Source organism: Muscardinus avellanarius (assembly GCF_963383645.1).
Source record: "Muscardinus avellanarius genome assembly, chromosome: 14".
In the NCBI taxonomy this organism is placed as follows: Eukaryota; Metazoa; Chordata; class Mammalia; order Rodentia; family Gliridae; genus Muscardinus; species Muscardinus avellanarius.
In genome coordinates this window covers 83,469,850-83,494,973 of record NC_137800.1, presented here as the reverse complement: position 1 = coordinate 83,494,973, position 25,124 = coordinate 83,469,850, and the positions used below count along the sequence as shown (strand labels likewise).

At 43.0% G+C, this 25,124-nt stretch overlaps 1 protein-coding gene across 1 annotated transcript in view; it reads right to left on the bottom strand.

The window, feature by feature from the left end:
* Positions 1–12,804: 12,804 nt before the first annotated feature.
* Positions 12,805–25,124, bottom strand: part of LOC308273238 (uncharacterized protein) — a gene marked incomplete at both ends in the record, with an annotated part of 47,945 nt that continues 35,625 nt past the window's right edge. Inside the window, 5 exon segments of the mRNA XM_080710322.1 lie at positions 12,805–13,120; positions 17,675–17,763; positions 21,300–21,467; positions 22,136–22,278; positions 23,927–24,044. Coding sequence (XP_080566448.1) covers positions 12,805–13,120; positions 17,675–17,763; positions 21,300–21,467; positions 22,136–22,278; positions 23,927–24,044 — 834 coding nt within the window.

The window sequence follows — 25,124 nt, the reverse complement described above, 5'->3', positions numbered from 1 at the left end:
GACAAATTCTGAGGAAATGACCCGAGACATCTCAGGAAATGAGCTGGACTCACTTGGCCACCCTTGAAGTTACATTTAATTCTTAGACTGTTAGAGAAATTCAAATTGAGAGGCCACCACACTGGGGGTAGCGGTGGCACTTTAAAATCTGTGTGAACAAATTAAAACCCAATATATAAAGCAACGAAGACTAGAAACCTCAGAAATGACTGCGAAAAACAAAACTATGCCAAATTTAGTTTGAAAATCTTGATTTGCTTTATTTTTTAATGCTAGAGTCTGAAAACACTTTATTCTATAAGATGGAATAAGTGTTCCCTTGAGCGGAGCAGAGAAAGCTGAGCAGAAGAAAGCAGAAACAGAAAACCAAAAAAAGCACATAGGTCATTTCAACCAGCCATGGACTGAACCTCCGAAAGCCTAAGGGGAAGTAAACTTCTCCTATTAAATTGATTCTCTCTGTTATTTTGTCACAGTGACAGGAGGCTGATGAATATCATCAGGTTGTTTCAGGGTCTTTATTTTGTAAGAATCAAAGCAAAAGAAACTTCATCATTACAGAAAATGTAAATGGCCTGTTTGATAAATTGGGCTGTTATCTCCCACCCCTGATGTTTCAGAAGGTTATATAATAAGTTAGCTTTGGTTTGGTTACTTGGAACTTTAGCATGAGTGACCCCATTTTGATTTTTAGACTGGTCTTTGGAGATTCAGTGCAGAAGCTTAGTAAAAAACAATGTCTTCCTGTAATTTTATTTACCACAAAAGAACCTTTAACAGGGAGCTTTCCATTCTAACCAACTGAATTGTCTTTTCCTTGCTTCTGCAGATACTTTTTTTCTTTAATTGAACACAAGTATTCAAAGATGAAAGAGCTAGTCATTTTTTTAGTTTTCTCAAATATTTCTGTTTGCAGACATATTTAACTTGTATCTTCGAAGCATAATGAACAGTTTTCCCTCTTGGAAAAATCTATTACTGTAAAAATGATCATTACTTTTCTATAAGTCTTAATGGATGCATCTTTCCGGAGTTGTTTATCATCCCACATCAGATAAATAAAAGGATGCATATAATACATTCAGTCAGACATAGTAGATCAGAAAAATTGAAGAGGCAAGTTTCCCAGGGTGAATTACCATCAATAAGACATGCAAATCGACATTCTATTCTGAGTCAAGCTCATTGCTCCTACTACTAATTCACTACGTAGACAGGGGGCTTTGGATGCACCTTAATGCATCCCATGTTTTATGCAAATATTTTCTAAAATATTTGATCCCTCTCAGTGTGTCCTAGCCCCAATTTGCGAATCAAGAAGTGTTCAAATAAATTCTTTAAATTTTAAATATGCTTAAGTGTCTCTTTCATCAAAGCCATTTCTAAACCCCAAGAACAGGGGCTAAGACGTGTGTGTTTTAGACGTGGTGGGTAGAGGATAGCACTAAGCAGCATCTACCATGTTTAGACCATAAAGACCCCTCCTGCTGGAGAGTCAGCTGTCCAGATCTGTTCTCCTTCCCAAAAAGGAGCAGATGTCACCAAAACCAGATGACAGTAACCAGATGACAGGAAGAAGAAGTCTAGAAATATAACTTATTAAAAATACCACTTTGACTCAGAGAATACTCACATCAAACATAGGTCAAGAAGCCCGTGATCCTTTGGGCCTTTGAAATGCAAATGATGCCTGAAAACCAGTGTTGATTTCTTCTCTAGCTGCCTCATCATGAAATAGTGAGTTTCCCCCGAGTGTTTGAAACTATTCTTAAATGGAACTTAGAGTTTGTCCTGGCTGTTGCCCCTGCAAGAAATCAAATTATAATCCTTTCTAAAAGCAGTTAGTAATCAACGAAAGAACAATATTGAAGAATTTAGTGAAATTGAGAAATGTTTATTGACATAAGTAACCAGGTTCTGCATCTGGCTTTATACAAAAAGCTTTCCAGGAATGAAGGAATGAAATAAAAAAAAGAGAGAGAGAGAATCCTGCCTCTCCAGGTGTGAGAAATGCATGGTGGCATTGAAGGGTAGCAGAAGGAAGATGAAGCCACATGTGACTGGAGTGACAACCGAAGGGGGTTGTCTGGGATTACACATCGACATCCAGCTTCTCGGGGATCTGACAAATCCCAGGATTGCACCAACAACTTGAGAATCATTTATATACTTAACGCTCAAAATGATTCCCCAGGACAAACACCCCAAGGGAGGTGAGCTTGACGGTTTGAATGTGGGAATCATTTCCAGTTATAATGGAAGCCAAAAGTCTATTAGCGTAGGATAATTATTTTCATCTTTGTATCCCCAACATCTGGGCCCAAATCGGCATTCACTAAGGGATAGTAAATTGGATGAATTCACCCCAGATGCCTGCTACTTCTTTGGCTCTTCTGCCCAGAACTTTGTCTTGTTGTTTCTTTATTGATAAATGTAGAAATAATGAAAAGAAAATTCATTTGCTGATAAATATTGATATAAAGCTTTTTTGGCTCTGGGGATTCACCCCAAGGCCATGCTTGCATCTTCTACCAATGAACTCCACCCCTATCCCCTAAGATTGTGTGTGTTTGTGAGTGTGTGTGTGTGTGTGTGTGTGTGTGTGTTGCTAGGGATTGGATCCAGGGAGTATGCTTGCTAAACAAGCTCTCTATCACTGAACTATACCTTACCCCAAAGCTTTTGAGATAGAGTGTGTGTGTGTGTGTGTCCAGAATAATTAAACATAGACCATTTTTCCTTATCTAATAATTTGCCAATTTATATGTGATATAAAAATTCATGGAATTTCTAGTAACAGCACAAAATAATAGAAAAATTAAAGAGTTTACCTTTGGTCTTTTCTGCCACCCGGGTGTTTGTGTGTTGCCTGGATACACCCATAACCTCAGCCAAAGATGACTCATCTGGCCCAGCTTGATAAAACTTGTTGCATGTGGAGAACATATATTAAAAATGGGATCCACTAACCCCAAAGAACTCAGCTGGCAAAGGATACCTATGCAAGCATGGTGTAGCACATCCAGGTATCAGGGCAGCACACAGGCACCAGGCACAAGGTGCAAGGATGTGGAATGACCACCCAGGCATCAGCAGAATGCGCCTTAGCAACCGACGCTAACACCCAGCAACCTGAAGACGATGGCCATGGGCACTTGAGGTGGAATGCCCACAGCTTCCTCCACCAAGGAGCCCTGCCATTCTGACCACCAATAATGAGGTGGATGCTGCCTCCGCTGGTGGCTTTTGCCACTGGTTTGCCCAGCGATTTCCTCACTTTCCTTGTCAGAGGATTGGTTGGTGTAGAAGAGAAAAGCTCTGCCAGGCATGGCGGTGCTCGCTTATAATCCCAGGACTTGGAAGGCTGAGGCAGGAGGATTATGGTTTATGGCCAGCCTCAACTACTTAGTGAGGCCCTCCCCAACTTAGTGAGACCCCGTTTCAAAATAAAGAATAGAGAGTCTTACCTTCAAGGCACTCCACTGCATTTATCTCTCTAATGCATTGCTTTGCAATTTCTGTCCCTTCTTTCTACCTTTGTAACAATAAAAATTGCTTAAGCCTGCAAAAAATAAAATAAAGTAAAGAATAAAAGATAGGGCTGGGGGTATAGCTCAAAGGTAGAATGCCCCTGGGTTTAATCCCTAGTACCACCAAAAAAAAAAGGAAGAAGAAAAAGAAGGAGGAGGGGGGGGAGGGAAAGAGGGGAGGGGAAGAGGGGAGGGGAAGAGGAGGGGGAGGGGAAAGGAGGGGGAGGGGAAGGGGAAGAGGAGGGGGAGGGGAGGAAGAGGGGGAGGGTGGGAGGAGGAGGAGGGTGGGAGGAGGAGAAGAAAAGAAAAGTTCTTCAAGGTCTTTAATCATACTTACCAAGTATGGCTAAGGCTATAAGTATTTTTCTCTTATCAGTCATGACCTCATTTGGCGTGGCTTAAGAGGAAATCATATTTTCTCTCAAGGAAATCATATTTCCTGCTGTCCATCCTAAGCAGGAACTCATCTCCTAATTTGCTTATGATGTTAATAAGAAGTGAATGGAAACTCTAATGAAGGTCCTCGCCTCGAGTTTTAAAAATCACACTTTAGAAAAATAGGAAGGCAGAGCTCCTTCTGGGTTTCCCTTCAGTTTCCCAAACAACAGCACGCATTTGCCAAGTCAGATCTTTCTTCTTGGATCTCCCAGCTCTTTCTGTGTTTACTGAGAAATGGGACGACTTTGCCTGGCAGCTTCAAACATTGAAAGTTAGAGAATAAATTAGAAAGAGACCCTGCAAGCCGGGCATGGTGGCACATGCTTGTCATCCCAGTACTTGGGAGGTTGAGACAAGAGAATCTCAGGTTCATGCCCAGTATCAGCTACTTAGTGAGGCCTTCCATAACTTAGTGAGACCCGGTTTAAAAACAAAAATAATAAAAAATAGGGCTGGAGTGTAGTTCAGAGGTAGAATGTCTCTGGGTAAATCTCCAATACAGAAGGAGGAGGAGGAGGAGAACAAGGACGAGGAGAGGAGAAGGAGGAAGAGGAGGAGGAGGAGGAGGAGGAGGAGGAGGAGGAGGAGGAGGAGGAGGAGGAAGAGGAGGAGAAGGGACCATGAAGTCTTGTTAACTCTTGGTAGACTGGACCTGGCTCTGTCCATGGGTAGTCAACAGTGAACAAAAATGACAGAGGGAGCATCTGATATGAATATTGCCCTGGGCACAAGCTGTCATTAAGGCTGCTGTGTTAACAGATTTTTGTCAATAGTTTGTGGACAGATAATAAAAGACATGCAGGGCACTCTTCAATTTGAATGCTTCAAGGCGCTGTTATACCTATAGGGTATCAGGGGAGGCTCCTATCATGTCTTTGTCCAATAAAACTAGATTAATTAACATGTTCAGTGTTTTAATCAATGAAAAGAAACCCTTTACCTTAAAATTTTGGTTTCACCTATGTCAGTCTGAAAAAAAATCCAAATGAATTCATACAAAAAGTAAAAACCAGAAGTATCTCGTAGGGACATCAACACGTGGCTCAGAGTTTAGCCTTCGCACCCTCTCTTGCTTCTGCTTGGTTTTCTAAGGTAGCCCAAGCTTAATAGGAATCAAGAAGTAAGCCCTTTAGAAAGCAGACATCGGGGTGTTGCTCCTGCCCCTGGAACTCTACAGAACCAGCCCTCTATCTGTGATTGCTAACCCTAGGCACTCGGGTAGCTAGATCTGGCTCTCAACAAAAGTGTAAACGAACTCTTCCCTCGAGCCCCAGGGAGCCCCAAGCAGGCACATAGAAGAAGGCAATTGAAACTCTAAATAATCATCCCAGGTTTCCTGTCTCCTAAATTCCCCAGCTGGCATGTCTCCTTTTTCCCTGGGTCCCAGGCCCTCAGAGATCCTGAGCAGCCTTGAGGTTGGTGTACTGTGGCTCCAGCCAGGAAGATGTGCTACCTGTCACTTCTCTCTGGGACCCAGCCCCTGCTGCCCCAAAACTCTAGGAGAGCTTGTCTCTACCACAAAGCCTTTCTACCTCTCCCCTCCCACCACCTGGATACTTGGAAATAAGTGGCTCAGCCAAACTTGGCTGATTTCCAGGTACTTCCCTACATTCTGGCCAGCATTGGCCCAGCCTCAGAGTCTTAGGCACTAGGATCCATTCCTCCCTGGAAAGATCCTCCTTCAGAGATCACAGCTACCCTCACCCTCCTGCTGCCCACCTTAGGGACTCACTCATGCTTAATGAGAGCAAGGGGAAAGACAAGCACATTTCCCGTAGGGGAGAGCTCAGACACGGATGCACATCGGGCCCTCCTGGAGTGCGCATGCACCTTGAGCTGGGGTATGTAGTCAGAGTGCTGACCCAGGCCTCGGGCAGGAAGCAGCCAGTATGACTTTGTGGAGGAGCTATCCCTTTTTTTGGTACATGTACAAGGAAGGGGACAGGAGCCACTGGATACTAGCAGTACAATATTTCTCTCAGGAAGAAGCCCTCTACCAGTATTTTCTCCAAAGCTTCTTTGTGATGGACCTTATCTGTGACGGGTACAGATGTGTAAGTCTCTTCCTTTTCAAATCAGCACCTACCCATCTTTCTTTCTGTAGCACTTGCCAGAACTGTTCCTGTGGCCTAGCCAGCCAAGAGGGCTGAGTCCCTGCCAGTATGGAATGACCCTTGAATGCGAGGCCTCTACAAGATCTGACTATCTGATCGAGGACAGGACAGACCAAGGTCTTATGCAGACATTTTGCCAACTGATCTGTCTCAACCAGAGTTCTGGGTTGCCCTGCTGTTCTGAAAGAGTCATGGATGAGCTCTACTGTTATGTGACAGCCTTAAAACAATTCTGACATCACCTCCAGAGATGCTGGGGGTGACCTCGCCAGAAAGGTGAATGCTCCAAGCTTTGTCCTTCTTTATTAGACCGTAACATCTATGTATGGACAAAACGGAAGCAGAAATAACCCCCCTCTTAATGTCATGTTGCAAGACTAATCAGAAAACAATGTGTTTTCTCTTTCCCTTTTCAACAAAGGGTCAGACACTGGAATGTTATCTCAAACCTTAGGTCAGTTGCAAAATCCACAGTAGGTATGTGGTTTGCGTGATTTGCATTCTCCAACTGCAGAATCATGGGACCTTTGCCCTTGATTTCTTGCTATGCTGTCCACATCCTGAAATTTGAAGGAGGGGCCTCACATTTGCATTTTTCACTGAGCTGCACTGATGGTGTAGCTGGTGCTGATGCTGGGGGTACAGTATAAGAAACTCCTGCTCTCAAAAAGTTTACAATCCAGCATGGACAGATAGGAGAGTAGCTCATTTTAATCCAGTACACTAAGTGCTTCTGCCACAAAAGAATGAAACACAGAGGCAAGTCTTTAAAACCTGGCAAGGAATAATGAGGATTAGCCAGTGATGAGGTAGGAGTTTAAGGGAGATTGGTAGAAAGGGTTTCTAGGGATATGATGCTATAGTTTTGATCTGGATGTCCCCAAATGCCCATGTGTTGAAGGTGTGGTCACCAGCTGTCAGAAGATGATGTAACTGGAAGTCTTTCTGTATACCAACTACTAATCCACTGAAAAGGAATCCAGAAAACACTTCCACTCGGGATATTCCACACACAAAAAAATAGAATACTTAGGAATAAACTTAACCAAGGTGGTAAAAGACCTCTACAAAGAAAATTATGAAATATTGAAAAAATAAATTGAAGAAGACTTTAGAAAATGGAAAGATCTTCCATGTTCATGGATAGGCAGAATAAATATCATCAAAATGGCCATACTTCCAAATGTGATGTGTAGATTTAATTCAATACCCATTTAATTACCAAGATCATTTCTTACAGACATCGAAAAAAATCAGTCCTTAAATTCATTTGGAACAACAGAAAACTCAGAATTGCCAGAGTAGTTCTCAACAACAAAAACCATGTAATACCTGACTTTAAAGTATACTACAAAGCCATAGTAATAAAATAAAAAAACTCAGCATGGTACAGGCACAAAAACACAGACCAATGGAGCAGAATAGAAGTCTCAGAAACAAATCTGTACACTCATAGACAATTGATTTTTTACATAGGGCCAAAAACATACACTGGAAGAAATATAGCCTGTTCAACAAATGGTATTGGCAAAAGTGGTTAACCATATGCAGAAAAATGGAAATAAACCCCTTTTTCACCCTGCACAAGAGTCAATTCATGATGGATGCCTCCTGTCCCATGGTGGGGTCCTGTGGGGGAAGGGAGAGATCCAACATATCACCGCAACCTTTTGTTGATATTGGGCGACGACCAAGTCAATAATGACTTCCTGCTGACAGAGAGTGTCATAGGGGTCTCCTTGGCCAGGAGAGGTTGGGTCCTTTGGAAGTGGGCAGGTGGGAGTATGGCTGCAGCAGGAGTTGATTGGAGGTTACCCTGGACAGCTTGTTAATGCATGTTTGAATAAACTTTAATAGATGAGGAGTTATGGCTGTCTGGCACCTAGAGAGGGAGAGTACCCAACTATATAAACAAGTGGACCTGCTGAAATAAAAGCATTAAAGAGAATTATGTCGAAAAAATTGGAGCTGAGTGGGCCCCATCACTGTACAAGAGAATTTGTCATGAGGTTGTTGTAATGGAGCACTTTATAGCCAAGTAAGGTGATGCCAGTTGGGCCCCCCCAGAAGTTTGGCTGTAGTATGTGTGGTGAGGATCACTGTAAAAAGCCCAGTCTACCGTGGTTGGAGATGTTTAGGTTGGAGCGGCTTGAGGAGGACTTGATCCCCTGGATTAAGGGCCTTGACTGCAGTGTGTGGAATGGCTTCTTCAGTCCCAGGTTGGGGAAGATATCAGTCAGCATGTTCCCTAAGAAAGTGCCTGAGAAAATACAAGTAAGAGAGGTAGAAATCCAAGAGAAGGGGACCCAAAGGGAGAGAGTGATTAAGCAAAAAAGGACTTAATTCAATGGGGCTCATGAAGGTGGTCTTCGAGGGGTGGCCCATATGTGGGCCAGAGCCAGTGGTAGGAGTTCAGGCCATACACCTGCAGCTCTAGAGAAAGTTTTGTTAGATGGCTTTTAAGAATCCCATTTATTTTTTTAACCTTTCCTGATGACTGTGGTGGATATAGGATGTGGAGCTTCCAAGAAATGCCAAGGGCTTGTGCCACCTGTAGAGTAACCCACTACCTTGAGATTAACCTGGGATCAACAAGGATGGATTGAGGTTGAGGAGTCCGGGAACCGTCAGTCTTCGGCCAGGTCAAGTAGTGCCAGCAGCAGGGCCTGATCTGCAAGAGTGGTCCTCCTGTGTTGAGGCACCTGGGGCTCACTGCTTTTCCAAGGGCACTGTTCCAGTGGCCCTCCTGGCCTCACGCTGGGCATGCTCTGGTTGGTAGGTGTGGCCTTGCCACACTTGAAGTTACTGCCCTCCACCCCTAAGTGGTGCTCCAGAGGGCTGAGCCACCACTGCTGGCCTCAGGGCAGCTACCAGGGATCTGCATTTTGGCGAAGTCGGAGTGTATGCTCCATTTCATACTGTTTCCCTCAGTAATTAAAGACTTTAAATGCCATGTTCACCAAATCTCAGATAGGGATCTGAGGGCCGTCCTGAGCCTTTCTTAATTTTTTGAATATCGGGAGCTGATTGCCCAATGAAATGGTTGCCAACACCACAGACCCTGCCTCAGTAGATAGATCTAAGCAAGTATAGAGAGTAAAAGCCTCCTGAAGCTGATTAAGAAAAACGGCTGAGTTTTTATCTTGACCTTGGGCGATTTACTTAAGCTTATCATAATTAACCATTTTATGGGAAGCAGCTCACATGCCATCAAGAAGGCATAGTATCATATGGTCTCTCATTTTTATTCCCTCACCCCTACCATCACGGGCAGACTGATAATCCCAGTGGGGATCCTCAGAAGGAACCGTGGCTGCTCCCATAGAGAGCACGGGCTTGGTTAAGTGAGCCTAGTTGGCCCGTTCTTGGGCAGCTTTTACAATATGATCGTTCTTCTGGAGTTAAGGTAGAGGTTAAAGCAACATGAGGATCCCGCCACGTGAGACTGTACACTTGCACAGTGTGTGGGAGGCTGGCAGAGGGGGAAGGAGCCGTCCTAGTGTAGTGTGGTGGTCCGGGCAGTGAGGAGAGATCCTAGAGAATCGGGGATATAATCAGAAAATGGTGCCCGTACCCAATAAGGTCACAAGATGGCGACCGTGCATCATCACAATACAGCGACCACAACGTCACTAGATGACAACCATGTACTGTCACAAGGTCGCAAATGTGTAATGTCACAAGATGGCTACCAAGATGGCAATTGTGACAGCACCTGGTAGTGAATACGTGCCATCACAAAACGGCGGCTAACGGGAAAATGGTGCTTGACAGGGGAGAGCTGTCAGAGGGATGGGAGTGCAGGAAAAATAAAGCCTGGATATAAGGGACTTCCGACCATTTACCAAATCATTTACAAAGTTGCCAAGATTGGTCAGGGTATTAAAATCCACAGTTCCGTTTTTGGGCCACATTGACCCGTTATGTTGGAATATTGGCTTCCTATGTCTGGTCCGCTGGCAAGAAGGAAGAACAGGAAACAGGCATCCCCAATTATTCTGATAAATGTGCAGAAAATGGGTTCAAGAGGGCAAGAGATACTCCCTTCTCAAGACTGGGGAATGACCTAGTCCTCTGGGGGACCTCGATCCGAATAGCCCAGTCGTCACTGGGATCTAACAGGCAAGTGATCCCAGTGGACCAGAAGAATGGGAGGACCCAAGTCCAGAGAGGAGTCAAGAAGCCAGAACCCACTGACCACAGGAAGGGAAGCAACTTACTCTGGAAATCAGAAGCAGTTGGTCCAACTAAGGGTCAGAAAGTCGAGGTTCCTGGGATTAAAGAGGAGGGTTCTCGAGGGAGTCACGGCGGCTAAGGGAGGGGTAAAGAAAAAGAGAAAATAACAAAATTAGTCCTCTTGGGTTTGGAGGGTTTCAGCACGCAAAGGAGGCAAACACCAACCCAGTTATTAAAAGACTCTTCAAGCTACCTGCATCTTAGGGAGAGGTCGGCTGATCGTGGGGGAAGGGACCATGACCCAGCAGCAGAGCCACGTGGTCTGCAGAGTCACAGTCAGTCGGCAGAGTCACGTGGTCAGAGAGGAAGTCAAGGTATTTATCTTGGGGTAGAGCTACCAGCAAAGGAATGCTTGTTCTCTTGCAATAATCAGAGTCCTGCAGCATCTGGAGTCTGTCTCGCGATGTCTGGAGTCTCACAACACCTGGAGTCTCACAATATCTCTGCTTCTGGCTTCTTGGGTTCTTCCTCCTGTCCCCACTGCGGGTCCCATGGTTGAAGGGAGGAAACTGACCTATCAATTGCCATCATTACAATTATTATTACTAGTAGTAGTAGTAGTAATATTTGGTTTTGGTACTGGGGTTGAACCCAGGGGTGCTCTACCTTTGGGCTGTATCCTTAGCCCTTCTGTGGAAGCAGAATCTCACTAAGTTGCTAAGGGACTTGCTAATGTTCTGAAGCCAGCCCCAAAACTGATTCTTCTGACTCAGCTTCCTAAATACTGAGATTACAGTCATGTGTCAGCATGCCCAGCTATTCTATTATTTTTTTACTTGTGGGGGGAGGGTCTCTCCATATTGCCCAGGCTGGCATCAAACTCATGCGCTCAAGTGATGCTCCTGCCTCAGGCTAGGCAACTATAGCTGTGACTCTAGACGTGCACCACCGCGTCTAGGTTATCATTTATTTTAATTCTGTATGTATTTGAAACTCCTGAGATAATTTTACTACTATTCCGTGTGGTTGGTATTCATTTAAATTTACAATGTTGACAATTTCTTTGGCTTTTTATTATCTCTTGCAACTCTGGCACTCCTTGTGAATTAAAATCATTCATTAGAATTTTTTTCAATTCGGCTCATGTTATATCCTGTTTTTGTCTGAAAACATGTCAGATGCTATTTTTCCAGGATCCTGCGGGTCATTTTGTGGTGTTTTCCATAGCGTGCTGAAGAACTCGCGCTGTGTTCTGCAGAGTTTCCCATTTTATCCCTAGATCTCTGTGGGTGCTTAGTCTCGCTCTCTGTCTCTTCTCTAGTTTCTTTCATGGTCTTTGCTTTGTCTTTGACTTTTGCCAGTTCTACCAGTGTGTGCCTACAGTGGACTTCTATTCCCTGCTTGGAGTTTGAGTGGGGTTTCAGGATATGTGGATTGATAAACTTTTGTTTTGAAATAAACAACTTGAATATTAGCACTTTATAGATTATTCTGCCATGCTCTCTCTTTTGTTCTTTTCTCCTACTAAGCATCTTCTTCCTAATTCCTTGGAGTCTCTTTTTCTACCTTTTGTTTTTTCTTTTCTTTGGACTTTTGGGGGTTTATTTACTATATCTGTCTCTCTTGAAGAAACTAAAATAGGATAACCCAGTATTTAATTATTTTCATGGATCACTTCCTCAGACCTTAAAATTCACACATTTTTCTCTTTAGCTACCTAAGCTCTATTAAATTTTATCTCTTGACTTCATTTGTTATTGTATGTCCGCACACCAACATATACACAGGAAGGAGAACAAAAAAGGGGGATGCAGGTTATGACCAGGTGTCCCTTTAATTGAGCAGTTTAAACACTAGAGGGCTGAAACAGAATACAAAGGCTGCAGATCTCAAAGAGAAACAGGAGGGAGGGCAAGATGGTCTACAAACCGCGGCCCCTAATAGGGGCATTTGCCCATATTTAATTGCTTATCTGTTTTCAATCCCCCTCCCCTTTAACAGTCAAGGTGGTTGTCTATTACACCTTTCAACATTCTAGCTGTAAAACTAAATGACAGGCTTTCATGTCACCAAACATGAAAGAAACTGATTAGCAATTGCTATTGTGGGTCCATTCATTTAATTAGTGCTGTTATTACTTTACTTACATAAAATTGATTTTATCTCCTCTGTTTGCCTTATTCTCACTCTACATTGAGAAAGGAGTGACTTTGCAAACACTCTCATTTTCCCATAGCTGTCAGCAGAGTGTGACAATTTTATAGGTAACTACACTGTCAAGAATCCACATATCTGGTTTATTCTTTAAAAAAGCTTCTACATTCAAAAGCGATACCAGGGTTTTAATGTTAAAATAATTATTAAAACACACACACACACATGCTAAAACTTATGAATATAAAAAGCCAAAAGACCTGGTCTTATAAAATAAATTAGATTCTACATAGTGGTTTTATTGGTATGAAAAAATGAAAGCTGTCACCGTTAAAAACAGAGGAAGCTGATAAAGTCTAAGCTTGAATTGGCATTTCCAAAGTCTCCTTCTCCTAAGGAGAAGCAAATCTGCCAAAGAACAGGATGTTAGCTGTGGGGTTGTGCCGAATAAAGAAAAGGAACGGGTGGTCGGCTGTGAAGTAATGCTTATCCACAGAATTGCAGAATTTTTCAATTCTCGCAGTGGCAGCCGCTGCTTCTGTGCCCTCTTCGTTCACCTCCACGAAGGCCTTGTGGACAATTGTCGATATAAAAAGATCCCTGCCTCCAGACATGCCGGACAGGTCTGCCTTGCTGCTGTTAAAGAGATCCTGCACACCCAGGCGGGCCAGGTCGGAGTTGAGGATGTAGCTCTCTTCCAGTTTGAACCTGGGCAAACTGACCTTGATCTCAGTCAAGCTCAGGTTCTTGGGGTGGGTCCACTCACGCAGCTAAGAAAACAAATAACACAATCAAAAATGGGCAATTGAACTAAATAGACACTTCACGAAAGAAGAAATTCAAATGGCCAATAAATGCGCAATAAATGAAAAAATGTTCAACATCATTAGCAATCAGAAAGATTTCTCCTAACTCCAACTAGAATGGCAATCATTCAAAACACAACAACAAGGATGTGGAGAAGTGGGAACTCTAACACATTGTTGGTGGGATTGCAAATTAGTGCAACCACTTTGGAAAACAGTATGGAGGATCCTCAGAAGAATGGGAGTGAACTTACCATATGATCCAGCAATAACACTTCTGGGTATCTACCCAAAAGGAAAGGAAACCAAACTACCAAACTAATGCATGCTTATCTATGTTCATACCTGCACAATTCATCATTACCAAACTATGGAACCAGCCAAGATGTCCATCAACAGATGAATGGATTAAGAAACTATGGGATCTGTACACAATGGAATTCTATTTAGCCATAGAGAAAAACACAATTACGTCGTTTACAGGAAATGGATGGAACTGGAGGGTATTATGCTAAGTGAGATTAGTCAGTCACAAAAAATAAGATATTGGATGTTCTCCCTGATATGTGGAAGCTCGGTAAAAATGTGTGATAGGAGGAACTCTAGATGAAGAAGGAGATACTATAGATGACCAAATAAGGTGACCTAGATGAGGGGATAGGAGAGGCAAAGAGAGAAATTCCCTAATGCACATGATGTACTTTAACGGACATATCAATATCAATCACTAAGCCAAACACTAAGCCAAACATTTGAAGGAGGGAGGGGGAGGAATGGGGCACGAATTATGCAAGGGCTAATTGTGTGATGTGTGCACGGATGCCTCCACCATCTTGGAACCCATTAAGATGTATGACTATATGCACCAATTAAAAAGAAGTTTTTTAATTTTTAAAAACTAAAAAAATTAAGTAATAAAAATAAAACACAAACAACAACAACAACAAAAAGAAGATGGAGAAACTTTAGGAGCTGGGGCCATGTGGGAGGAGGCACTGGAGATGTGCCCTGAAAGGACATAGGTGGGACCTTGATATTTTCCTCTTTCTTCCAGGACACCAAGAGGTGAGGAGCTTTTCTCCCCCACTCACACCCGCCACGTCTCTTTGCCCCCCACAGGCCCTAGAGCATCAGAACAAAACCTCTGAACCTGGGATGACAGGCATGCACCGCCACGCCCAGCTCCATCTTTGTCTCTTAACTGAAACTTTTAGTCAATCTACATTTTAAGTGATTACTTAAATATTTTGAATTTCACATTTCATCTCACTATTTGTGAAGCCCATTCTTTTGGGTTATTACTTGTTTCCCTCTTTGGTCAAGTTTAGAAGTTATAAATGCTTTAAGTATTTTTTTAACAGTCATCTTAGACATTGCAGCATGCATCTTGGGCCTATCAAAATCTAAAGTACATGTAATTGTACTGTGTTTTCTTCCAAAAATATGCAAAAACCTGAGAAATTTTTTTCTTTTTATTTCTTGGTGCTTAGGATGGGACTCAGGACCTCAAGCCTGCTAAGCATGTCTTCTGCCGCTGAGCTGCACCCACAGCTCAAGGATCTTAGAACAAGGATTAGTTCTACGTCCTTCACCAACATCATTACTGTAACATTGAAATTGAGTTGGGGGCCGTGAAGAAGGCAAACACCAACCCAGTTATTGAAGGACTCTTTAACCAATTGGCATCTTGGGCTAGGTCTGCCAACCATGGGGGAAGGAACCATTGACCAATCAGCAGAGCCACGCGGTCAGCAGAGTCATGGTCAGTTGGCAGTCAAAACGTCAGGGAGAAAATCAGGGTATTTATCTTGGGGTGTAGCTAGCGGCGTGGGAAGGCTGGTTCTCTTGCAATATTCGGAGTCTCACAGCATCTGGAGGCTGTCTCTTGATGTCTGGAGTCTCGCGACACCTGGAATCTTGCAACATCTCTACCTCTGGCTCCCAGAGTTCTGCCTCCTGACCCCACTGCGGGGTTCCCTGGGGGAAGGGAGGGACCTGACCTATCATCCAGGTCTGTTGGTGATATTGAGCAATATTGATATTGATATTGAGCTGAGTCCATAACAACTTCCTGCTGACAGGGGGCGTCCTAGGAACCCCTTGGACAGGAGAGTCCAGGACATTCAGAAGAGGACAGGTGGGAGTATGGCTGCAGTGGCAGTTGAGTGGAGGTTACCCTGAATAGCTTGGTAATGCACGTTTGAATAAACTTTAACAGACAAGAAGTTATGGATGTCTGGCATCCAGAGAGGGAGAACACCGAACTATATAAACAAGTAGACCTCCTGTCTCAATAATTTACCAAGTTTCTGAGGACAGCCTCAAAAATGATTCTTCTGTCTCAGCTTCCTAAATACTGGGATTAGAGGCATGCGTCATCATGCCCAGCTATTTTATGATTTTTTTAATTGTGAAGGGGAGGGTCTCTCCATATTGCCCAGGCTGGCCTAAAATTCAAGAGTTCAAGTGATGCTCCTGCTTCAGGCTACACAGCTATAGCTGTGACTCTAGATGTTCACCACCACATCTGGTCTGTCACTTATTTTAATTCTGTATATCTTTGAAACGCCTTAGATTTATTTAATACCATTCTATATGGTAGTATTCATTTAAATTTATAATATTTACTATTTATTTTGCTTTTTATTTTCTTCCTACAACTCTTGGAACTCCTTGTGCATTAAAATCATTCATTAGAATGTTTTTTTAGAAGTCTCCGAATGTTGTGTCCTCTGTGTTTTTTTCTTCTTTTTGTCTGAAAACATGTCAGATGCTATTTTTCCAGGATCCTGCGGGTCATTTTGTGGTGTTTTCCATAGCGTGCTGAAGAACTCGCGCTGTGTTCTGCAGAGTTTCCCATTTTATCCCTAGATCTCTGTGAGTGCTTAGTCTCGCTCTCTGTCTCTTCTCTAGTTTCTTTCATGGTCTTTGCTTTGTCTTTGACTTTTGCCAGTTCTACCAGTGTGTGCCTACAGTGGACTTCTATTCCCTGCTTGGAGTTTGAGTGGGGTTTCAGGATATGTGGATTGATAAACTTTTGTTTTGAAATAAACAACTTGAATATTAGCACTTTATAGATTATTCTGCCATGCTCTCTCTTTTGTTCTTTTCTCCTACTAAGCATCTTCTTCCTAATTCCTTGGAGTCTCTTTTTCTACCTTTTGTTTTTTCTTTTCTTTGGACTTTTGGGGGTTTATTTACTATATCTGTCTCTCTTGAAGAAACTAAAATAGGATAACCCAGTATTTAATTATTTTCATGGATCACTTCCTCAGACCTTAAAATTCACACATTTTTCTCTTTAGCTACCTAAGCTCTATTAAATTTTATCTCTTGACTTCATTTGTTATTGTATGTCCGCACACCAACATATACACAGGAAGGAGAACAAAAAAGGGGGATGCAGGTTATGACCAGGTGTCCCTTTAATTGAGCAGTTTAAACACTAGAGGGCTGAAACAGAATACAAAGGCTGCAGATCTCAAAGAGAAACAGGAGGGAGGGCAAGATGGTCTACAAACCGCGGCCCCTAATAGGGGCATTTGCCCATATTTAATTGCTTATCTGTTTTCAATCCCCCTCCCCTTTAACAGTCAAGGTGGTTGTCTATTACACCTTTCAACATTCTAGCTGTAAAACTAAATGACAGGCTTTCATGTCACCAAACATGAAAGAAACTGATTAGCAATTGCTATTGTGGGTCCATTCATTTAATTAGTGCTGTTATTACTTTACTTACATAAAATTGATTTTATCTCCTCTGTTTGCCTTATTCTCACTCTACATTGAGAAAGGAGTGACTTTGCAAACACTCTCATTTTCCCATAGCTGTCAGCAGAGTGTGACAATTTTATAGGTAACTACACTGTCAAGAATCCACATATCTGGTTTATTCTTTAAAAAAGCTTCTACATTCAAAAGCGATACCAGGGTTTTAATGTTAAAATAATTATTAAAACACACACACACACACATGCTAAAACTTATGAATATAAAAAGCCAAAAGACCTGGTCTTATAAAATAAATTAGATTCTACATAGTGGTTTTATTGGTATGAAAAAATGAAAGCTGTCACCGTTAAAAACAGAGGAAGCTGATAAAGTCTAAGCTTGAATTGGCATTTCCAAAGTCTCCTTCTCCTAAGGAGAAGCAAATCTGCCAAAGAACAGGATGTTAGCTGTGGGGTTGTGCCGAATAAAGAAAAGGAACGGGTGGTCGGCTGTGAAGTAATGCTTATCCACAGAATTGCAGAATTTTTCAATTCTCGCAGTGGCAGCCGCTGCTTCTGTGCCCATTTCGTTCACCTCCACGAAGGCCTTGTGGACAATTGTCGATATAAAAAGATCCCTGCCTCCAGACATGCCGGACAGGTCTGCCTTGCTGCTGTTAAAGAGATCCTGCACACCCAGGTGGGCCAGGTCGGAGTCGAGGCTGTAGCTCTCTTCCAGTTTGAACCTGGGCAAACTGACATTGATCTCAGTCCTCCTCAGGTTCCTGGGGTGGGTCCACTCACGCAGCTTCTCCAAAGTCAGCTGTTTCTCGATCTGGAATTAGAATAAGGCAAGAAAGGGCAAAATCAATTTTATGTAACTAATAAAGCACTATTTAAATGAATGACCTCACAATAACAATTGCTAGTAGGTTTTCTTCATAGTTTGTGCCAAAACAGACTCCAGTTGGAGGATATCATTTCTGTCTGGCAGTTGTTGAAACAGAACAGAGCTGTGTTCCAAGTCCTCCAGGATCTAAGAACAGGATCGTTGGCCATCAGGCTCATCATCTATCCACTACCCTCCTATCCACTTACCCACCCACTCATCCATCTATCCATCCATCCATCCCTCCATTCATACATTCATTCACATGTCATCCTTCTATCATGTCCATCCATCCCACAACCAACCTTCCCTTCTACCTCACACTGTACCTATCTACCCTCTCATCCATCCCTCCATGCATTCATCCATACACCCACCCCTTCATCTATTCCGGACTTATTAAATCCCTACCATATTGGATCACTGTGACTTCCTTTCCTCCTCCTACCTTATACGATCCTATCCTATCCACCCATCCATCCCTGTACCCTCCATCCCTCCTCCATCTTACCTATCCCTCATACAGCCATCCCTCCCTCAATCCACCAATGCCAAGACATCCTGCTGCCTCGGCATCTACGTGTTGAGACCCCACTCCACATAGTAAAAATCGGCAAAAAGCCCCGAGAAGGAGGTGTCGTCTCTGGCCAAAGTACCCCCCACTTTTACTATTATTCTTTTAACTCTCTACACGAATTGCTCCAATGATGTGAAATCAGGACTATGATGAAATTGAGTCCGTGGAAATAAAATCTCTAATAATTTGCCTAAACGTCCTTGGCTCTGCTCAATAATAATAAAAACTGGCCAGAATTCAGATGCTTTGATAAGCATTCCAGCTGCAGCAATCACAAAGGGTCTCCGACCCCCACTATAACTTAGGTTAAGCTATTAACTCCGGTAAGGTAGCTCAGTTTAAGGTAACTCTGTTTACCCTTGAGATCCTGCCTGGAGACAGAGAAGATAAAAACCTTGTGTGTGACCTTAAAGCAATTTAGTTGATAAACAACTTAGTTGCCCAAATACAATAGACTCAAGGAAAAAGATTGGTGACTTTTACGCCCAGTGTAAATATTCCTGAAGACAGAGAGGCTGACCGCATGGTTAATGAATATGACAAAATAAAGGACAGACGTTCTAAATATATATGTATGAAGGAAAGGAAATACCGTGTAAGAGTAAGAAAAGCATTTTTGCATGAAGAAGAGCTTATCATAAGAAAGTCCCAACTGGGAAAGAAAGGAATTAGAAAGTTAGAAGCAGGTTGCAGAGGGTTTGTGACAGAGAAATGGATTATTAAAGATGGTTAGACTTTTAATAGGCTTATTGTCTAAAGAAGAGTGTTCAGCAGTTAAGGAAATACATCTGACAATTAAAACCAAGAACTTTGTGGTGTTGTTTGTGGTACTTTGTCTGCAAAACTGTGTTGTGAGTTTGCTTAAGCTTTCAGATTTAGAAGATAAGATGCCAACACCTGAAGAAACTCCATCACATCCACCTGAATCACCACATCTCCCCACACCTGCTATATGAACTGAGCCCAAAAAGATGGAAAGTTCCAAGAAAGTTAAAGAAGATTCCCCGAGAAGCCCCCAAGCCTTGGGCATGCCTGTTTGGAACTGCTTATCTGCAAAACCTGAGAAAGAATCCGGAGGGAGTTAATCTCTCGAAGATCAACAGCCAGCTGAAGGACTAGTTTTATTACCTTTGTTTACATGTCATTCATTATTATTTCACAATGATTACACCCACCTCCCTTTTCTCTTATTATTAACTTTACTGGTGAAGGGTATAAATTTCTTGGAGTTTTTGTAATAAAGTGTCATTGGCTCAAGAAGCCTTTGTCCATCTCAGGTTCTTTCCAAAGCGTCGTACCTAAAAACTTAAGGAATTCATAGAGGGGAAAGAATCGCTGCAGATAAGTTTCTGCAGAACTCCACCTGCCTTTTGCCCCATCTTTCTGAGGATTTGACCGGGAGCTGACAATAACGACCCAACTGAGATTAGTCGGCAACACACCAATCGTATCCATTCATCATCCCAGGCAACACTCATTCAGGACCCAGCAAACCTCTACCACACTAGTTCACTGTGACATCCATCCATCTATCCACCTTTTCTCCCATCCATCCATTCATCCATCCTCCTCTCCTATCCTATCCATCCCTCCATCCATCTAGGATTTAAGAAACCCCTACTTGGGTCACTGTGACAATCTGTGATGATTTTATTACCACAATTGATTCTGTTTGCAAATGAAATTTTAAGAGGTTTCTTTTTCTATTTATTAAGAAACCCACTGAAACTATGGTAATCCGTAAACCTCAACTGAAGAAATCCCTAATAACTTTAGCTCCTAGGTAAAAACTATGAAGAAAGGTAATGTATCAGATATTGTTCCACATTTAAAATGGAGATAAACCTTGTACATATGTTATAGCATGATTGTGAACATAAGTGTTTGGCACCTAGAAAGTGCTTGGAATATAACAAACACCATGTAAATGTCAGGAGGAATTAACATTGCTACTATTACTGTTGCTGTTGGATTAGAACTGAACCATCGTTCCACTTATCTTATAATTCCTCTCATAAGACTTTCACTTTGCCATCAGAGAAGAGGCTAACACAAAAACACAAGTAAAAGGAGGAATGCACTGACTGAACACACTGAGATGTACATGCAAATGGCTAACACTACGTCCTCCGTGATGGCAAGTTGGGCTGGGAAGGAGCGATAGAGAACCACACAGCAGGCGAGAGTCACTGGAGGAAACTGACCGTGACAATTTTGCCTGTTACTAACCTTGTCAAGAGATGCCCCGGCCTTTAAGTTATACCCAAGGTGGATGTGACATGAAGGGCATATTAGTTCAGGCTAACCTGGAGTAGGAATCTTGTTCTGTCATGAACCAATTTGAAATTCAATTCATGATCCATATAAGTTATGGGGAAAATAAGCAGTGTAATAACAAAGTAAAGCTGTAGACTAACATGCTTTAGAGTTTGATACCTCTTGCCTCTGTAAAACAATCATCATCTTACAATACTTTCCTCTAAAGTTAACTCAAGAGAATTTTCAGGAGTTGCCGCCACGTGGTATAAATCTGAAACGTTTACATTTAGTATAAATCTTTACATCTTCCCCATCACAACTGTTCACTGAAAGCAGCTGGGCATCGTGAAAGTGTGAACTTGGGGTTTCTGGACCAGGGAGGCTGCTCAGGGCTATAGCATCTGCCTGCCATGCACAGGGCCCTGGGTTTGATCCCCAGCACTGCAAAATAACAACAACCTCAGCAACAATAATAAAGTAAATGTAGGGTTTCCAAGTAGTTAATGCTGGTTGCTCTACTGACAAGGAATGGCAGAGTATTGAGAAGAAATGTTCAGGTAATGGCAGTGAGCACAAAGCAAACCACACACACAAAGGGTTCATATAGACAAAGGACACACGAAACCATGAACCCCAGGGCAGTTACCTGCTTCAGACCTGTGGACTCGTCCTGGATGTCTTTTGGCAGCAGAATGATCATGCTGAGCTCCCGGCCTTGGTAAGGCAGCTCTAGCACCTGGCACTTGAGGTCCCGGATGTAGCCATATGGAAAATCTGTTGTCTGACACATCATCTTCACTGTTTTTGTGTCTTTCTGAACAAATAAGAAAAATCACTCAAATTATTCTCTGTAGTCCTTTAGAGCAAAGGGCCATTTGGGGAGTGGGGTGTAGCTCAGTGGTAAGCGTGCCTGCTTAGGAGGAAAGAGGCCCTGGGCTCAATTCCCAGCATAAACAAACAAACAAAAACCAGGGCTGGTGGCATAGGCCTGTAATCTCAATACATGGGAGACTGAATGGAGGATGATCTCAAGTTAAAGCCCAGCCTCAGCCATTTAGTGAAACTGAGCAACCTAGCGAGACCCTGTTTCAAAATAAAAAATGAAAAGGGCTGTGGTTTCGCTTGGAGGTAAAATGCCCTGAGTTCAATTTTCAGTTCCCCAGAAACACACACACACACACACACACACACACACACACACAAAGCCTTAAGTGATAGCACACACTTGTGATCACAGTACTTGGGAGGCTGAGACAGGAGGATCACAGGTTCACGGCTAGCCTCAGCTACTTGGTGAGGCCCTCTGCAACTTAATGAGACCCTGATTCACAATAAAGAATTAATAATAGGGCTGGGGGTGTAGCTCAGAGGTAGAGTGTCCCTAGGTTTAATCCCCAGTACCGCAAAAACCTGATAATAATAAAATTAAATAAATAAATAAAATGATAAAAAAGAATAATTTTGGTCATTTAATCACTTTACCTTGTTGAGTCTGAATGGCGCATCGGTTGTGGACGTCTTCCTGAATTTCTCCTCCCAGACTCCCTTGAAGTAGATGGCATTCACGAGCACGAGTTTAGTCATGTCATCAACCGCACCTGACGCCAACAGTTCTGGAATTTTCCCTGTAAAGAGAAGTGAGCTATTTGGAAGCTCCATATTGGAATTCCAAATTTGAACCCACAATTGATTAGCACTGAGATGAAATTCAAGTGCATGCTTTCTACTTCACTGACTGTAACATGGTGTTAAGAAAGCCAGAATGGGGTAGTTCCACTTTAAATAAACAAATTTTGTGAAGCAGACCAGGATGATACACAAGCCAACACTTTTTAAAAAAAGCCAACACTTTAAAACCGGTCAAGTGTGGGTGTTGGAGATATTATTCAGTGTTAGAGGTATAAACAGCATGCGTGAGGCCCTAGGTTCCATCACCAGCATCTCAACAGTAAAATTTATTTTAAAAGTCATTCAAACAAGTCAAATGTCTTCAACAGCTAAAACAACAACAACAAAAATCTCCTTTCTGGGATTAAGAAGAAACACTGAATGTTACTCTATGAATGGCTATACTTTATAGAAAAAAAATTCTATATCTCAAATATGGTTTGGGTTGCTCATAAATCACTTCTTCAAATTTGCCAACTTCACGCAAAAGCCTCCTTTCACACACAAAGATTTTAACAAATATCCAAGAGCTAGAAAAAGTACTCCACAGCAAGGCAGGCCCTGCCCATGATCACAGCGCTGCCCAAGGACGAGTCCTCTAATACAGACAGGCGATCTCTGGGTGCGCTGACTCACACACAGTGACTGCGTTAGAGAGAAATGTAATAAAGTGAGTCCCGATTTTCCATCACAGGCCCCACCCACCCCACCTGATTCACTGCACTAGATGTTGGCCAAGATATTCATGACCAGAGCAGACTGTGAATACTGTTTATGTATTCCAGGAAGTTCCATCTTCTGCTTCTTTCTGTCTGGGTATTAGAAAATTAGGGGCCGGCACTTTCATTCCTTTATTCTACATTCAAAGTTGGTTTTAACTCTAAGATATGGTTTAGGGAGCTTAGGGTAAGAAGGTATCTAGCTCTTTGGTTAAATCATGGCTGCGTGTCTCCTTGGCTGGATTCCTGACACCCAGGCGCCGTCCAGCCAGTGGGCACTGGAAACGTCACACGCTCAGGGAGCAGCCTCTGGAGGAAAGTGTGTATAGGTCAGGGCTGGGGAGGTAACAGGAGAGAGAGGAAAGAGGACACAGTGATTCTGCCATGGTACGGCCCGTGTTGAAGGCTTGGTCCCCAGCCCCTGTTGAGATTGGGAGGGGGTGGTGAAACCATGGAGAGGTGGGAGGTCACAGACTCTCCACCAGGATGCACTGTGCGGGCACAGGCCCGAAGCCACAGGGCCCATTGGCCACCAGTGGAAACCTGCAAGGCTGTGACCACAGCAAACATTTCTTTTCTTTTCTCTCTATAAGATGGTTATCTTAACCGGGCGTGGTGGTGCACTCTTGTAACCCCAGCATTCGGGAGGCTGAGACCGGAGGATCGTGGTTTGCAGACAGCCTCAGCTAATTAGTGAGGCCCTCTGCAACTCAGTGCGACCCGGTTTCAAAATAAAGAATAAAAAATAGGGGAGGAGGTGTGGCTCAGAGGTCGAATGCCCCTGGGTTCCACCCCCAGACCCGAAAAAAAAAAAAAAAAAAAGATGGTTATGTCAGGTTTGGTACAGTACCTAGAGCTAACAGAGCCACGCGGCCCAGTCTCTCACCTTCTGTCTGACCTTTGACCCACTGGTTAATTTCCTTCCTGGCTTCCTCAGAGGCATTCTGGAAATCCACACTGGCCAAGTCAGCACCGTACATCTTCTGCGTGGAAGCCAAGAACTCCTATGGGGGGGGGGGGGAGAAAGTGTCGTGAATAACTCCTACTATATACAGAAATGTTTTTCAAAATCCTGGAAAGCAAGGGAAAGACTATATTTTAGCACAGAAGTTTTAGCTCGTGTGTGTGTGTGTGTGTGTGTGTGTGTGTGTGTGTGTGTGGTGCTGGGGTTTGAACCCAGGGGCACTCTACCTCCAAGCCACACCAGCCCAACTTTCATTCTTCATTTTGAAACAGGGTCTGTCGCACTAAATTGCTGAAGGCCTTATTTAGTAGCTGAGGCTGGCCACGAACACGGACCCTCCTGTCTCAGTCTCCCAAGTTTTGGGATTAAAAGTGTGTACCACCATACCCGCCCTCCATTATGCATTTTTAAAAAAATATTAAAAATCATTGAAAAATTATTCACTTTTGTTGGTTTGTTTTGCAGTGCTGGGGATGGAATCCAGGGCCTAAGGCATGCCAGATGAGCATTCTCCCACTGAGCTACATGCACAGACACATCTTAACTTTTTTTTTCTTTTCTTTCTCTTTTCTTTTCTTTTTTTGTTTAAAAAAAAAAAATGAGGATTGAGAGCTGAGAGTGGTGGCGCACGCCTGTAATCCCAGCGCTTGGGAAGCTGAGACAGGAGGATCCCACAGGCTCGAAGCCAGCCTCAGCTACTTAGTACAGCTCTCAGCAACTTAGTGAAAACCTGTTTCCATATAAAATATAAAATAGGTCTGGGAGTATAGCCCGGAGGTTGGAAGCTTCTGCGTTCCATCCCCAGTACCACCAAAAATAAATAAATAAATAAATTAATTAATTAATATAAAAAATGCGGATTGAACTCAGGGGAAGTCAGCATATATTCTTTCCTCTTTCTCTCTCTCGCTCTCTCTTTCACTCTCTCCCTCTCTCTCTCCCTTTGGCAGTACTGGGGATTGAACCCAGGGGCATTCTACCTCTGAGCTATACCCCCAGCCCTATTTTTTATTCTTTAATTTGAAACAGGTCTCACTAAGTTGCAGAGGGCCTCATTAAGTAGCTGAGGCTGGCTGGGAACCTATGATCCTCCTGTCTCAGCCTCCCAAGTATTGGGATT